Source organism: Mugil cephalus, chromosome 15, assembly GCF_022458985.1.
Source record: "Mugil cephalus isolate CIBA_MC_2020 chromosome 15, CIBA_Mcephalus_1.1, whole genome shotgun sequence".
NCBI classification, from domain to species: domain Eukaryota; kingdom Metazoa; phylum Chordata; class Actinopteri; order Mugiliformes; family Mugilidae; genus Mugil; species Mugil cephalus.
This window is the reverse complement of record NC_061784.1, coordinates 12,424,990-12,442,101: the sequence shown is the minus strand read 5'-3', so window position 1 is coordinate 12,442,101 and position 17,112 is coordinate 12,424,990. Positions and strand designations below refer to the sequence as shown.

Below are 17,112 nucleotides of genomic sequence, written 5' to 3'. Positions count from 1 at the left end.
GCTCGCTCCGTGCACAGACTCACGAATTTCACACAGAAGCGCTTGGGGTGTAAATGTAAAAGTAGGCTGCAGGCGAGTAAAGCCTGGAACAAAGCGAACACCGGCGAGTGAATTGCTTTAAATGTGGACTGTCTATATGTAGTAGTAGTAAAGGCAGATGCGGCGTGATGTTGTCACAATACAACAAACCTTTTAGGGGGGAGGTAGAGGTGGATGCTTGGACCCTCAAACCATGTGACTTTGAGTCCAGGAACCGTTATTAGCATCTCACCCCGATTCAGCACATTGGAACTCTTGTCCAACCCTGAAGTGGTTAAGGAGGATGATGCACGAAAACACGTTGATTAACTAGCTACGAGTATTTCTAAGTCAAAGAATATTATGATACGACTGTTAGATTCCTCTCAGGCGTGAAGAGTTTGCTCTCACTTTGGTCATTTGTTTGTGCAGTTTGCGTTCAGTTTCACCACTCCCAGAATTGCTTCGAGCTATTGCGTCTGTTTTCAGCTCCCTTAAGCCACCGTGCTCAGGACCAGACAGCAGGCAGACGTATCGTAGGTAAACACAGAGGAGCAGGATTGATTTTCCTTGGTTGGTAGAGACCAAAAAATCAACTTTAACCATACAAACCACCTCATTTAAAACTACTCAGTAATTCTGCCTTGATAATAAAGCAGAGTCTTGCCTTGCAGGCTGGGTTCCGTAAAGCGATTTGAATTTGTATTGATGCCATGAAAATAAAACTGAATTGAATGAGGGCTAGTGGTCAGGGTTCATAAACATAATGTAATGGATATATAAGGCATTTACAAACTCACCTATTATCAGCCACGTTTTGGTTGTTTAAACAAATTGTAACCGCAGCATTTTCTTGATGTTTCCATTGTCTTCAGTCTCACGAAACAAAACCAAAAAATGTAACACTGAGTCATCAGATGATGTTAGTGATATGAACTAATGCACAAGACAATTTAATGATTAACCTCCTGAGACCCAAAGTTTTGTCTGCAACGCATTTTTTAATTTCTACAAGATATTTACGATTAGCAGAACCTTAGTATAAAAACTGAGCATCATCTTTGAACAGGGAGTAAAGAGAAGTCCTCATATGTGAACACAGATTATTTCATTGTGTAACACAATGAAGTCACCAATTTACATCAAATGTATAAAACTATTTCAATACCTGAACATTGCTGTATAAAAACAGGATTGCAAAACAAGTCCCAACGTCCTCAAACGAGTACTTGCTAATTTGCGAGGTTGAAACTCGTCACTATTGATAAAATGTGTTGAGTCTGTGTCTGTATGTCTAAAACTAGAAAAGTGAAAGAACTAAACAAACACGTTTCAATTGTAAAACATGATGAGGTTTTGGACCTTGTCCACTTTTGTCCCCTGATCAGCTATAGAATAAATTAATGTATTGACCCTTTGCTGCCACTAGATTTCAGACAAAGGTGTCCATTTATGAGGACAACAGGCCTAAATGAATAAGCAAAATAAGCTCCCACAAACCTAAAACTTATTGTCCCCATATGAGGACGCAGGGTCTCGGGAGGTTAACTGATTTCCGCATATTTGTAGATGGCGCTGGAAGTTTCTTTCCCATTAACTGGAGGTGCTGAAGCATTTCTGTCCGACAAATCAAGGTGAGGACGATCTCCTTCAGTTCCTCCTCTCCCTCCCTTCTCCTGTGTCTCCTGCGTCTTTATATACTTATTGTATTTTACAAACCCCAAGGGCCCCGTCCCAATCCCTCCGCACAGCGCAAACACCACCAGCACTGCCAAGAGCGTTTCCGACTCTCTCCTCCCACATAAAAGGCTTCCTTTTAGCTTGAAATTGTAAAGTAAACACACACACAGCTCGCAAGGTTTGTGCGGCAGAATTACTCAAACCTCCGAGGACCTTCTTACAACATACCCTGGTCAATCTCTGGGTAATTACCTGTCAATCAGTTACCGCAGTCGGAGAGGAGGTTCAAGGGGGAAGGAGGAGCTGCGATTCTGGGTGGAGGTGGTCGAATTTACCGAGCTGATAGAGACGGCGGAGACCGGATTCATATTATTTTTAGCCGTTTCACGAACGCGTGCTCTATAATTTTTTGTGGCTCTCTGCATAATTGTGTAAATCTTTAGACAAAATTGAAACAGTTTTCCCCTAAATGAATCCATTGTCCTAACTTAAACTATGAATTTTACATGAGGTTCATCTCTCCGTGTCTTTGTCAGGTTGTGTGATTAATATTCTCAACGTACTGCTCTCTCCTTACTTCCCCCTGTGTTTTAACTCGGTCTCAGATCTGCCTGGTGTGCCTGTCTTTTCAAGCCGAAGTTCAGTCACAGCCCCCATCCAAGCCTGTAAATATCCCCAGTGGTTGATAACTAGACTCGAACACCATGCCTCTGCCTCCATTTCTCTCAATGAATGGAGTGAAAATCAGAGACGAGGGATTGGGAATGTGGGAGAGCGTGTGGCTGGCGAAAACAAACCGAGACATATTTGTATGCAGCTCCACAGTAAGAGTACATTTTAAGCAGAGTGCAAATGGGCTGGTCCCTGTTGTATTTCTGTGCAAGCGCTGCATGTGTGTGTGTGTTTGTGTGTGTGTGTAAAGATTCGGCTCTGTCTGTAAATGGCTGTGTATTATCGAACCTCAAAGGACTATACACGTTCCTGCTGTGATGGATGAAAAGCCTCAAAACTGGAGAAAAGCAAAGAGGGGATCCAACACAGGGGGGGTGATTAACTAACCTTGTATGTGTGCTAACAGATGATCCGAGAAGAACCTTCAGCTTCTCTCTGAAGTGGGATTAGAGTTTGGGGTTGTCAAATGCCGGCAGCAAGTGCCACGGACATTTTGTCCACATCAAACAGTCCCATTGGTTTCAGTGGATCTGTGGCGGTCAGCGTCTGGATAATAGCTCATCACAACGTCTGAGAGTCTGAGAGTTCAAATGCAACTCATACAATCGCTCTTCGCAGGTCCAAACCTCTTTCGCCTTCTCGCTGACCTTGACAAACAAAACGTAGACTGACCAGTGATCGTCCATGTAACAGATGTGCTGTCACTTCTCTGAAGCAAATGTCTTAGTGAACTGGGCTCAGCCAAGTCGTGCACCAGGGACGTTAGATTAAAAGATTTATACTACAAAGTGCTTTATACCAAAGCTCATTCGAGCAAACTACAATGGGCCACTCGTATAAACACAAACAAGCTGCCTCAGTCAGAGACGCACTCTCAATCTGTGACAAGATTGGTTTTATTCAAGAGCAAAGAAACTCATGTCAGAAATACAGAATATCGTTAGCTTAATGGTGTAATCACCTAAGTCGTTAACCTAACTCAGATTTGAACATTTTCAGAAAACAAGAAATAGTGCATTGGTATTTTCATTGGTATTGTCAAATGATGACCTAGACAATTATGCTATTAAGCTAACGATGTATATTTAGTATAGAAACCTTAATTTTCCTCACACACTCAGCACATGTAAAGTTTGTCGTAGGATGATCTCTAACAAGGATCAAATGTTCAGGAGTGTGTGATTTACAGTCCCAGAACCTGCAGTCAGCCTTGCATAAAAACAGGCACTCGTAAGCCAATTTAGAAGAAAACTGCAGTTTGTCACAGCACAGGTTCTATTTTTTCATCCGGGACCACTGATGATGATGAATTTCTACTCACTACTCACCGAGATCTGGGGGCGAAACGCTTTAAATAGTAACAGAAAGCACTCAGACAGTTGTATAAGTTGAATAGAGGGGTGCCATTTGTCAATTTATCCAACCTGTTACTTTCATTTGGAGGTATTATGAGTCCATAATGGTCGTCCTAATCCCCTAATGCATAGGTCCACGGCCCCTAGTGGGTCTGCAGAGGTACTGCAGGGGAGGTCGTGAAAATTTTGATTGATTAGACAATTTTCATATGTATTTTCTTAAAATTTTCATTCGCACTTTTTCCCACAGAAATTTAAAATTCTTTAAATACACATTAATTTGAATCCAACATTTTAAAGGGATAAATGGAGGAAGAAGACGTTGCCTTTCAGTCAGCACCTCACTCATTCAGTGATACAGGAGCTGTCTCAACAGCGCAGCTTCACACAGAGCGCCACACCAGACCTGTCAATCTAAGCCTCCTGTACACAGTAGGCCCCGCCCCTATCGCTGCGGAGCCAATCACAAGGCCACATATTGCACACTGACTCTGTCAGGTTCCCCGCATTCAGTCCGCAGGTGAAATCCCAGTGTCAAACTACGATATTAGCTGAAGAGAAGCTAACAGAGCAGCTCGCTCTAATGTTTAAATTTATAACTTGAATCTGCCAATTGTTTTCTTTATCTGTCACCCTACTGTTGCGCATATTTCAAATAAAAAATGTATATTTGAACCTGTGTATTATTTGAATAGCCTAATACTGAATGCAAAATGATAATAATAATAATAATGTACCCCTGCCATAATACTTATGCAATAATACTGCAAGCATGTCAAAGCTGAAGCAGGAAGTAAGACGTTGCTTTGGTGACAAATGTTAATAAAATGGGGATTTGTTTCCAATGTATGAGTCAATTTAAATGAATCTGAAAACTTCTACTTGTTGCCCTTTTCATCTTTCATCTTTGCGTTTTGTTCCTCACATACTTCACAAACTTACTGTTTTTTTAACATTGTTTACATACGCAACAAATTTCTATATCAGATTAAAACTGTGTAGTTTTGTTTTCCTGCAATCTATGTTTCACGTCAGATTCCTATAATAAAAAAAATAAAGTTTTTTCTGATTCTGATTCTGATTAGACATTTGCTGACGACATTAATTTTCATGCAAGTTTGAATTGATTGAATTACCCACAAAAATCAATACATTATTGTTCTAATTAAGGTCTGGTCATAAATATTTTATTCGTGTCATACTCTGCCTCAAACCCTTTGACTGATTGTATTTCCCGACGACCCTAATTGAAAACCGATGCAACACCAAGCTCTGACAAAACGAGCGAACGTAAAACTTTTCCCCGGGAGAATTGTACCACTGTAGCTGCGTTGTTTCAGCCGTGAGCAGTGAATTTGCTGGCACCTCACACTACATTCCCATGCATACATACATTCCCACCACCCCACACCTCCCACTCCCACTCCCACTCCCACTCCCACTCCGTCTCTGTCAGCACACTCACCTCCCAGCTCCTCTGTGGAGATGCTGGTGAGCTGGAAGGCTTCGCTGCCCTCCGTCAGGGAGCTGCTCAGGTAGTTGTCTGGATAGAGCAGGCCCGCCCGCACATGGTGGAATGGCATCTTCTCCCTGCACAACAAACACACACACAACCTAAATAATCTTTGCACGAGTGTGTGAGAGAGAAAGAAAGAGAGAGAATGACTGTGTGGCTCAGTGTATGCATGTGCATTCAAACCGGTGCGACCGTGAGCCCTTATTTAGAAACACAAGCTTCTGTGCAGGGAACAATGTTCGTTCCACGCTGCTAATGTTCAATTCTGCGAGAAACCGCTGTCTCCTCTTTTCAGAATCACAGTGACATTATGTAATCACATTATAATTCAATGGAGTCGCACATAATATACCACTGTTAGTGGCCTGATAAATACCATCAGAGCACAATCAGGTACTCAGTCTCCAGTGATCTTTCTCTCACCGCCTTGTTCCTCTGTTTTTCTTTCTTTGTTCTGTCTCCTGGGTCCACGGAGGAGCGGCAGAAAAGTCATGTCAAATATAGTTTCTTCTGACCTTCTCGTCAGACCTCCTGACATCCTGTCCCTTCGGACGATCCGCGAAACACCTCACCAGGTGACCCCAGGGCTTGTATGATCAGAGCAAGGGCAGTTCACAACGGCTGCCCCTCTGAGGGTTTACCCAGTGTCGTTTTTTGACACTCGGGCAACACGCTTCATGTAGTGTTTTTTGCCAGAAGTACACGCTTAACTGAACTGAGATGAGGTGAGGAAGTGGAAAGATATGGAGGGAAGGAGGAAGGCAGAGATAGAGATCCCGGGAGAATTTTGTGAACCGGCTGCTCCCAGAAAGGAGAGACAGCGATAGAAGTGGGGATGTCTATGTGCTGGGAAACATGGTTGAAATATTAACCTCTCCTCTCCTCTCCTCTCCTCTCCTCTCCTCTCCTCTCCTCTCCTCTCCCCGTTATTTGACACTTAAATCCCCTGATCTTGGAACCAGAGCAGAGGCGGGACAAGGACACAGTGAGTTTAAAGACAAAGACTGTGGAAAAGGTTAAGAGCAGTGGGACGGTCTGCTCTGGTGATCTGTGGAGGGCACCCGGTGTGTAAACTGCACGTGTGAATGACACAGATATGGAGAGCAGACATAAAAGTGTTTGAGTGCGCGCAGTTTGTGAGACCTGAGGAAATTTGTTTTTCACTCCATCTGCTCCTGAGTCTACTCTTGTCCCACCTGCGCATTAAAGGTGCTCAGATCACCACGGCAACACGTATCCGTTCTGCAGACGTGAGTATTAGCCGGCAAGATGCAAACTCACTCGCACACACACACACACACACACACACACACACACACAGGCCTCATTGTAGCATCATATCTATCATCACGTCTTCTATTCACAAACTATAAAACGCAGTGCTGGGCTCGCTCAGTGGATTCGCTGACTGTGACTTATGTGCTGTTTACCATTTTTCCATAATTAAACACACAACAAAAAAACACTTGCAGTCACAGTCCCTGCCATTTAGGGAGAATTATAGCCTTGCTTTAAGGTGCTTTGGGAAACATGTTCAAATATAATCCTAATTTGGCAGATACAGTTCACTTACAGAGCTGGCAGCTAAGACACGTGCGGCAACAAGTTAGCCTTAACACAAAATGATGCACCAGTCAGACCTGTTCATCATAAAGGCAATTACAAAATGAGGACTCATGCGTGTATTATTTAATGGTTGTCATATTCACACTTATTGGTTGCTAAATTAAGCTGATTTATGCTTGATCAGAACAGCTGGCGGGATGGTCCTGTTAATTTGTCTGAGGTTCTTACTTTGCATTATGACAGCTATTTCCAAGAGGAGACAGTTGACTGCGGGAAATATTTAACGTCTAACCACTTGTTGCTAAATTGAATAAACCAGGTGAAGTGACAGCAGAAGATAAATCTTGATCAGTATTCTAAATGCATTTGTCAAATTGCTGTTTGAATCTAAATGCACATGAAGGATAGGCTGCAGAGCTCGAGTCTAACGACGTGTGCCTTCATCCACATTTAACGCCGACTTCCTCTCCTCTCCGTGTTGACATTACCTTCCAGTGAGACATCCATAATGAATCGTGTGCATCACCAGATCAGCAGCGGTATGTATGTGAAGAAGCTGCATGCAGAAGAATACGTGCTTATTTACGGCTGCGTGTCTTGTTTTTAGTGATCTCTTGCCACATATTCAGCTGGAAAAATAATGACTAAAATAGAACGGGAATAAAGCAGTCACTGTGAGAAATGATGCCGATTTAACTGGTGATTATTAGCCGCGGCGCACTAAAATTCCCCAAATTCTCCGGGATGCATAAATTATTCAATCAGTGGACAAATTAATAAGACATATGATATGAGATTAATATGAGAATGCATTTCAACAGTCCATCTGCTCTCACAATTGTCCCCCTGACAGAAACACCCACTCACTCGTGGCAAAAACCAGCAGCAGACACCGAAATCAAATGGTCACACACGGATTCTTTCTCCCTATCTGCCTATTATTTTTGCCATATATTTTTGGATTGTGTGTGTGTTTTTTTTTTCCTCTCTCTACTTGTTAAAACACTCAGTGTTGTCACAGAGATGGACATGAGAGCTGACAAGGACAAGCTTTAGCAGAAAGCCTTCATCTGATAAGCTTCGGCGGCCGGCCGAGAGCGGGAAGTGGAGTAGCAGAGAGACAGGGAGACAGATAGAGAGACAGGTGTGTGGTGGGGGGTGGAGGAGGAGGAGGGGGGGGGGGGGGGGGGGGGGGGGCGGTTGATGTAAAGGGGATGAAAGGAGCGAATGAAAGTGGGCTGACTGACAGTGTTTGAACCGTGGGGTCACCTGCGCCCCAGGGAACCCAGTTTCAAGTCCGCGGGGGTGATCAGAATGAATTAAAGCTCGGGGAAGCTCTGAGATTTAGCAACTGAGATTTAGCCAAAAGCTGAGGATGGGGGAGAAAGGAAAATCATGTTTTTTATTTTTTTTTCTTTCCATATTGCTTCCTCACTATGTCCCCGTGGAGAAAAATGCATTAGCAGAGTGGCGGGAAAGAGCTGAGGGTCACAACAGTATTTTTTTTTATTTTTTTTTATTTTCCAGCAGCACATGCACAGTGCAGCCATCACAGGCAGCCCAGTCCTAACCAGAAAACACATTTACAGAATAAGCCCTTCTCTGATCAAGGGGAGCCTGTTACAACAGCTTCATCCTCAGCCACCAATTAAATATCAAAACATGCAAAAATGTGGGATTTAACCTCAGCTTCTCTCTGATGTGCATGAGATCTGCAAACTGTCCAGGGGGAGAATATCAACTGATTTTTTCTTTTTTCTTTTTTTTTTTTACTTCAAGCCACTAAAACGTCAGTTCGCTCTTTACTATCTTCTCCAGTTTTAGAGTTGAGGCCCATGCCACCTGCCAGAAACAATGAAACGCCAAAGCTGAGCAGCTGAAGCGTCAGCGGTGTTTGATGAAGGTCCACTCTGTGATTTGTCTCCCCTGGATGCTGGGGACCGCACATTGTATCCATCAAAGAAGGGCACGTGTCACATCAACAAGCAGCCAATGATGAAATAGCATCTTATTAGATTTATAGTTTATATAACTGACAATGAAAACGATTAATTGAGTTTTAATAATTTGCTTTCCAACCTCTGCACAGTGTCACATTGACAGCGTCCTACTGAAGTCACCTTGGCCAAAGATGGACATTCACCACACAGCTGGTATGATCTCTGCTGACTTTGTCTTACCCGTCAAGGCTGCGCGCTAAAAAACATTTTCTCACCAGGGGTGCTGGACAGGCTGTCCATCCTGTCACCTAAGGCTGCCTCTCTCTCTCTCTCTCTCTCTCTCTGAGTTCACCCTGGGTCATCCAGCTCGCTCTGTGTGACCCCATCAGCCGCCGCGCTAACTGACCAGCTCTGGTGACCCAACACCAGCCCGAGCAGAGGAGGTGAGGACGTGTGCGCCCTTGATCTTCTGCGAGGTGGTCAGAAAACTGCGTGTTAGATGGCAAAGGGGGGTGGGGTGGGGGTGGGGTGAGGGGGGGTCCAGTGATGGTCTGCCACACCACGCGTGTTTGCGGCTGAGGGACAACAGCTGGACTCGCCACCGCCTGTCGCTCCGAGCTGCTGCTACATGTCACCCTCACTGCACCGAGTATGGAGTGCCAGAGAATTACCGTGCCCACCCACCATTCAAGAAAATAAAAAAACAGAAGTAGAAGAGGGACAAATCTTGCAACCCACACCCTTATTTTCTTTTCAATGTACGAACCACAACAACTGACACTATACACCGTCCACAGTCGGGTGCCCTCCAGGGTATCTGGTGATGAGTCTCTGCAAAGCAGGTGGCGGATTTGGCCATCATGCTTTATGACTGTTGACTTTTTGAGCATCTGGCAACGAGGATGAACACAAGTGGGCTTTATGCTGCAGCCAGCCCCATTTATCAGAACCAATGTGTGAGCTGCTACAGCCTGAATGAGCACGGCTGATAAAGCCCACAAAGCATGATGCATGGTGTGTGATGGAGTGCTTTACACCCCGCTGCGTGTTGGGACAATTATACTGTAATTACACTTATGGCGTGTGTGTGCGATGGACCTATAATCACCCTAATCACACCGATCAAACCCACACGGTGCGCACCGACGCGCGCGCGACGCGCACAAGCAGCTGGAAGGAGATTCTGAGAAACAGTTGAAATAAATGGAAACAGACATACACGGCTCTATGTGCCAGTTTGTCAGCCATTAAAACAGCACAGCTCGGAGACGGCAATTCACTCCGAGGTCTGTATGCACACGCACAAGCACGCCCCGCGCATTCACACAGATTACAACAGGTGCAGTCGCCCTGCGCGGCTCTGCGGCCATCGGAGGGACCGAGGCAAGGGCGCTCGGTCGCGGCAATCACCTTTAACACGGAGATCCAGAGGGGACATGCTAATTGGCCGTCAATTGCATCGCTTACCTGCCCGTGAAACGACCGGTCCTCCGGTGTGACAGTCAGTCCGTTCGGTTAGAGCACCGTTGGCAGAGAGACAGAAGGTGTTTTCAGTTGCCAAGATGTGTTTAGTCCGTTTGCATCCGTCCTGTGCTCTTGAGGAGTCCGTCCAACAGCCAGAGATGGACTCATTCAGTCTGTGAGTGGGACCTGCCTCGGGAATTCACCCGTGTGTCATGTGCTCCCCACTTTCCAGATAGTTATTTCAAAAAATATCAACTGGTTAGATGAGGAGGAGGAGGAGGAGGAGTAGGAGGAGGAGGAGGAGGAGGAGGAGGAGAAGGAGGAAGACGGTGATGGTGGTGGGAAATTTTGTCCGTTTTAGCTAAAGCCCAGATCCACATGAATGGACCCCTCTCCCGTAGTCTACGCGCCACTTGTCATCGCCATGTCTTCAGAATTTGGGGTGCTGTTGAGATGGAGCAGTTGGTAGGTAGAGTGCCAAATCTTCGTCCTATCAGCTCTCCCAGACAGACACCACCCAGCCGCCCACGGGTCTGGGTCTAAGAACCGGTACTGCTGCGGCTGATGATGATGATGATGGTGATGATGATGGAGAAGATGGTTGCTTCTTATAAATTCGACAATCACGATTTAAAACCAGTCTACTCTGTCGAATCAGCACCACGCAGAGGGGAGAATGATACAGCGCAGAGCGGACGAGCGGCGGAGGGGTGGGAAGGGATCTCCCGGTGTGTTTATCCGGACTACTCCCGGTGACAGTTAACCCATTTATCGATCCTGTCCGGTAAGGGAGGGGCCACGTGGGGGCCAAAGTGGCACGCTGTAAATAGCCTAGGTGAGCGGGAAAATATGCGACGCCGTGCACGCACTCATGAAGCTGCCCTCCTCTCAGGTGTGTGCGCGTGTGTGTGTGTGTGCGAGGAAAAGAGAGAGAGAGAGACAGAGTCCGTGAGGTCCGAGCAATTAAGGTTTCAATGGATCAGCGAAGAAGTCTCACCTCCTCAGGGGAAACGCGCGTGTGAGTGTTTTCATTTAGCCTTCCTTCACAGCTGTAACAGTCATTGATGACCAGTTGTGGTGCTTAGGAAATTACATCAGCCGCAGTACTTAAATGATGCAGTATGTCTCGTCTACCCCTCACACACACACACACACACACACACACACACACACACCCCTCCTCCCACCACCCACCCCAAACCTTCATCTTCCTTCTTCATCTCGTTCTTCATCTGTTTTCAGCAATCAAAACACTTTCATCCAACTAAACCTGTCCGTCTGCCTGTTTTTAGACTTCCCCTCTCCCCCTCCCCGATCATCCCGATTTAAACACCCCACCACTACCCCATTTACACCCCCTATACTAATTATGTAATAGCCTGCCCCCACCCCCCCCCCCCCCCCCCCCCCCATCGGTGGGACCGCAGCGGCTCAGTTGCAGCCTCAGCCTTGAGGTTGCAAACTGTGTCTCCCGCGCTGCTGCGCTGTCATAATTAAAAGTGGTTGGGGCACCTTATTTAACCGCTCACCCTGTTCTATTGTCGCTAACAGCAAGGGGTTAACGCATTATGTGTACGCCCCGGGGTTATACCGGTGTGACGGGCCACAAGGAGGCTGTCTCTGACGAGGAGTTGAGGCATCGGTGAAAAGTAAAGACAACACGAGTGAATCATGTTTCATCCCGGTGCTCTAAATGCACTGAAGGCATATCTAATGAGGCTTTGCAGAGATTCCTGTAAAAAAAAAAAAGAAAAAAAAAGAAAAAAGAAACACGAACAGTCTGACGAACTAAGTCAAAATTTTTACCCTTAAATTCACACAGAAATGAAATCATGTGGAAGAGAGCGAAGTTTTCTCTCGGAGCCTCTGTCGCTGTCCATGGTGCTGAAGGGCTTCTTTTGTCCAGCAGAGGCAGGACGAATGAAGGTGAAGGGATGTGCCTCATGTCAGCGTTTTGAAACAACCCGGCCTGCATGACTACATTTTACGCATGTTCAGATTAGATTTGGGCACGTTCAAAGGCACGAGGATTATCTTGAAGGGGAGTTAGCCGGCTATTATCTTTTCACGGAGCGTCCCTAGGTCTATAATAAATCCATAAAGGTGTATTGATAATCACTTAAATGTTACTCCAATCGCAAAATAGCATTTGATGGCCACTTCCCGACCTTTTGACTTTGCAGGATCCCCTGTTCATTTGTGTACTGAACAGATTGGTGAATAAAATAAATAAATAAAGAGGACATGGTGTGTGTTTCCTTTGTCTGGGATGGACTGTCTATTTTAGTATTTTTATCTTTTTTATAATGTTTTTATTGTGGCAATTTTACCGTGGAGCACTTTGGAAATCTTTGTGTTTATTTAAAATTGTGCTTTACAAATTTGTAATTTGTAATTTGTCATGCATTGTCTGCAGAGTTTACATCTGTGAAGGTTCTCAGTAATCCAGGTCATGAACAGACATGGTCATACGACTTTCAAATGGATAATATGCACTCACGTTCCTATTTAAACACCAACTTTACATAAGACTTTAACCAGGTACTCAAGACTTGACCAAGAAATGAGATTAAGTAATTGGTCAGATTATTTGTTTGTAGTTATGTGAATTTGTGCTTTTTCTTTGTCATGCATCGTAGTAAATGTGTCGTTATGGGCTTGTTGGTCAGACAAACCGAAATGTTTGAAGGCACCACAGTGTGCCCTAGGATTTTGATGGATATTTAGAGAATTAATTGACAAGATAAGTGGCAACAAAAATAATTGCACGGGAGAAAAAATAAAAAAGGGGGATGCAACTTGAAGGGTCCCTTAATGTCAATCAACATGCAGAGACCACAGACTTACAGCTTCAGCGCTTGTGGTTTTGATGAAGGCGCTTAACGTGCTGTCAGAAATCCATTCATCCATCATCCACACTCACTTGCCGGTTCAGTAGGTAAACCAGTCAAAACAAATGCATTCTAATGTAGTAGTCTTGCACTAAATCTATTTTTCATCAATGTTATGGTTTTCAGTAATTGCTTAAAACAACAGTGTTTTCATTTTGGAGGCTGTGGTCCGTGCTGCTGTTGTCGTGTCGTATTGTGTTTCTGGTATTTATTATTTATTTATTTACTATTCTGTTTCAGCATTAACTGGACGTTATAACAGACGTGGAGAATTAGTGCAGGACTTTTACATTAGAATGCATTCACTAGCGTACCTAATGTTTTGGCAGGTGAGGGTATATCTGTTTATCTTTTAGAGGGTCCCGGGGGCCTGGAGCTTGTCCTGGGAGACATGGCTGTGTGAGAGGCAGTGTCAGGCTGCCAGTTTATACAGGGAGACAAACAGCCCGTCACACTCACATGCACAACATGTCTTTGGACTGTTGCATGAAGCTGTAGCAGCTGGAGGTAACTGAGAAAACATGCGGACCCCACACAGGTTCTCCCGGCAGGTTCAAAGCCAGAATCTTAGAGCTAATCACTGAACCACCGCGTCGCCCTGCTGCTTATCTGTAAAGTCGACCCAAAACTTCTCGTAGGTGAGATCTTGCAACCGTGAGGGTGAACGTGATTCACGTAATTCACCCTCATCAAACTACGGCTCCTCTGAACATTTTTCTTTGATCTTTCACACATCAGTAGCTTTAAAGGGGAGACTTTTACTCTTTGAATCTCTACTGAATCAATACTCTAGAGATGTGCTTATAAAAAAAAACAAAATAGTGAACTGTGCAAAGTTTAAAAAAAAAAAAAAAACTATCAAATTAAATCCTCTACTGGATCGCATCCAATTCATTGTGGCCACATTGCAGGAATCCATCTGTGGTCCTGAATATCCACTTGCCCAAGTTTTTTTTTTTTTTTCTCTCTCCTCTCAGGCGAAGGACACAGCTGTGCAGTGACTATCTGGCCAGGTGACAATGTTAATTTCATTTCAGTTTTCTCAGGGGCTGAGAAAACTGATTTACTGTGTTTCATTCAGGGGCTGGTGACACTTTATTCAATGTACAGTGTTTGCAATTCATTCACAAGAACAAAAAAGAATATCTCACACAACAGCTCTTTTTTTGTGTCCCTCCAGTGGTACCTCTCCACTGAGTCCACTGAGAACCTGACGTATGTTGTTATGATGTTCAACATCCTGTCTCATTGTTTTGCATTTCCCCTGCTGTCTGAATAATACACTTCACCCTAGCGTATCACATGGTTTGTGTATTCGCAAATGGATCCCGCCAAGTGACCTAAGAGAATTGACAGTTGGCAAAACCTCAGGCTTCTGCAAATACAAAGAGAGGAGTGACTGGGGGACGTCTGAATAGTCAAATAGAGCCACAGGGATGTGTAACATGGGCTCTGACCTCATAACAAATCAATACAGAGACATCCGCGATTCAAAACTTGCTGCGCAGTTTATTTTTTGTAATATTTGCTCCGTGATACCATTTATTGCTCGCTAATAGAGATGCTCTTTTATCCCGTCTCCTGAGCTTTAATCACTACATAAATGAGGCCGTGGCGAAGGGACAGCCCGGAGGGACAGACATAACACCCTGTATTAGTTTATTTTATTTTTTTAATTAGACTGTTGACGGTGGTGAGCGCCAGAGAATTATGCAGAATGCCGTGAAATGTTTTGGAGGAACCGAGTTTGAACCTGTGACCTGCCGCCGGGATGGCCAAAAAAGCTTTAATCCATTCAAATTTATTCACCGAATCTAAAGTAGCCGCATTAAAGGAGGAGACGAAATCGTGCAGCAGCAGCAGATCAGAAAGTGACACGGGCCAGGATGAACATATAAACTGAGAAAGAGTCTGTGCTGTTCAGGTCACGGTACAGCACCTCTGAACAAGAACATTAGCGTTTCAAACTTCATGTTCAGATATGGCTATTTAATTTCCCGGCGACTGTGCTAGATGGTGATAATGTGGCGTTTTAATTGCCTCCTTCAGACCGGTTTATTTATCATAATGAAAGGATTATCTAAAATGGCGCTAAAGTTTGCGAATTCAGTTGAGCCTGATAAAATTCAAATTGATAATGATAACGGGAAATGAAGTGAAATTCAGCGTCTCGTACACTGCGGCGCAAAGCGGTAGACAGCACAGGTTTTTCTCCTGAACCAATGTTTGTGGTACTTCAGATAGTTTCTATAAATATTCACTTCACTTCACAGAGTTGGAACTGACAGAACAGCAGCGCCTTGATCTTGTTTCCTGCTCCATCACGAAGTCGCAACCTCAGAAAGCAGATTACGATTTCAGATCACAACCCGACTGTATAATACATTCCCCCTCTCTCCGAATCCAACCTCCTTTTCATTAGCATTTAAATATCGTCATCATCCGTTCCACTCCACATTCTTGGCATGCTCAATTCAAGTCCTGCAGCAATCATGACCTTCCATGAAGGAAAAACCCCCCGGATCCTGTCGCCCAGAGTTTGGCGCTGCAGGCGTCATTGAAAATGAAATTTGAAATCCCTGAGGAAGTAAAATCATATTCACGTACAGGACTGTGAACAGGATTAAAACTATCAGTGATACAGAGATAGCGACACAATACGGACAAAGCAGAAGCGGGCAACTGAGTCAAAGAAACCAATATATGTATATATATATATAATATAATAATCTTGTGTGCTTAGAAAAACAATTCCTCAAACAAATGAATATGTGTTCTGAAAAAATATACAATACCCTCAAGAGCTAGGGGTAAATACTTAAATATCTCCTGCGGGAAGGCTGCTTCTGCCATGCCGCATGAATAATGCAATACTGGCTGGATTTAACATCTAGACCTTTGGAGGAAGGAGTGTGTGCGGGCGCATGCATGTGTGGAGGGATACGGAAAGCGGCCAGCTGCTTTTTCCGATGTGACACTGAAACATTAAGCGAAGGTAGCGAACATCAGGAGAAGTTTAAATTTGCACAGTGAAGAAGATGGTGCTGTTGTGTGTAGGTTCTAATGTGAGTGCTGAACCAAACTGAACTTAATCCCCCTTTGTGACTCTTGAGTTCAGTTTATGATGAAACGGCGTCAGAATTCAATCGTATGAACGGTTTGGAGGATGCAGGCTGTGATGCTGTTGAACTGGGTTCAAAAAGCCTCGTCTACTCCAGAATGAAAACACAGTTTAATCAACAGCTCTCTCACTTATGTTGAATAATGCTGAATCTCATAACCTTCATGAAGCTAGGATTTAGTGCATCGCTATCATAACAAAATGCATTTGTTTTCTCTAGTATTTCTAATGAGCTATCTGGTGAGCACGTGTATCATTCATTATACACATGAACGGTATATGGAGCGTATGCACTGACGTCACTACCGAGTGGGGACACGCTCCCCTGAGTAGCAAAAACAGTGAAATGTATCAATAGCGAGATCGGAAAAAATGTGGATTATCAAATCAAATTAAGGGCAAATGGATTCGACTATGATCCACACAAACTAGTGTGGATTTGGAGAAGTAGATAAGCAACAGTTTCAGTTAGTTCAAGTTAGTTTTAGTTCGTTTCAGTTATGATACATGTAGCTAAATAAGAGATGCTAATGCTAAGTCGGGCCGTAAATATCGTCAAATTTACAGACAGCCCTCCAGAACGTAACATAAGAAGTAACTTAAGGTATGATTTCATCAAAAAAACAACAAAAACAAAAACAATAAAAACAAAAAAACAAACAAACAACATAAATGAATATTACTTGACATTAAATGTGAACCACAACACCGGGTTTCTGTGCCTGGATTCCAGTTGTTTCTTCATAATGCTGCGATCCATTTACTTTACATTTTTCTTTGGCAGTCGGAGAAATCTGTAAAAATATATCTCCAACTGCTTTTCAAATCTGTTTCTAATTAATTTTGCAATTTACATGCTATTAAAGCCTACGATTTAAACTAATCTCCC

At 44.0% G+C, this 17,112-nt stretch overlaps 1 protein-coding gene across 1 annotated transcript in view; it reads right to left on the bottom strand.

Annotated features, from left to right (window-relative positions):
• The window catches only part of caln2 (calneuron 2), a 29,793-nt gene extending 18,513 nt beyond the window's left edge, over window positions 1-11,280 (bottom strand). Inside the window, exons 1-2 of the mRNA XM_047606110.1 lie at window positions 10,215-11,280; window positions 5,191-5,315 (exon numbers count right to left, since the gene is read on the bottom strand). Of these exons, the coding sequence (XP_047462066.1) occupies window positions 5,191-5,308 (118 nt within the window). The 5' untranslated portion in view covers window positions 5,309-5,315; window positions 10,215-11,280. The remainder of the gene's footprint in view (window positions 1-5,190; window positions 5,316-10,214) is intronic.
• Window positions 11,281-17,112: the final 5,832 nt, after the last annotated feature.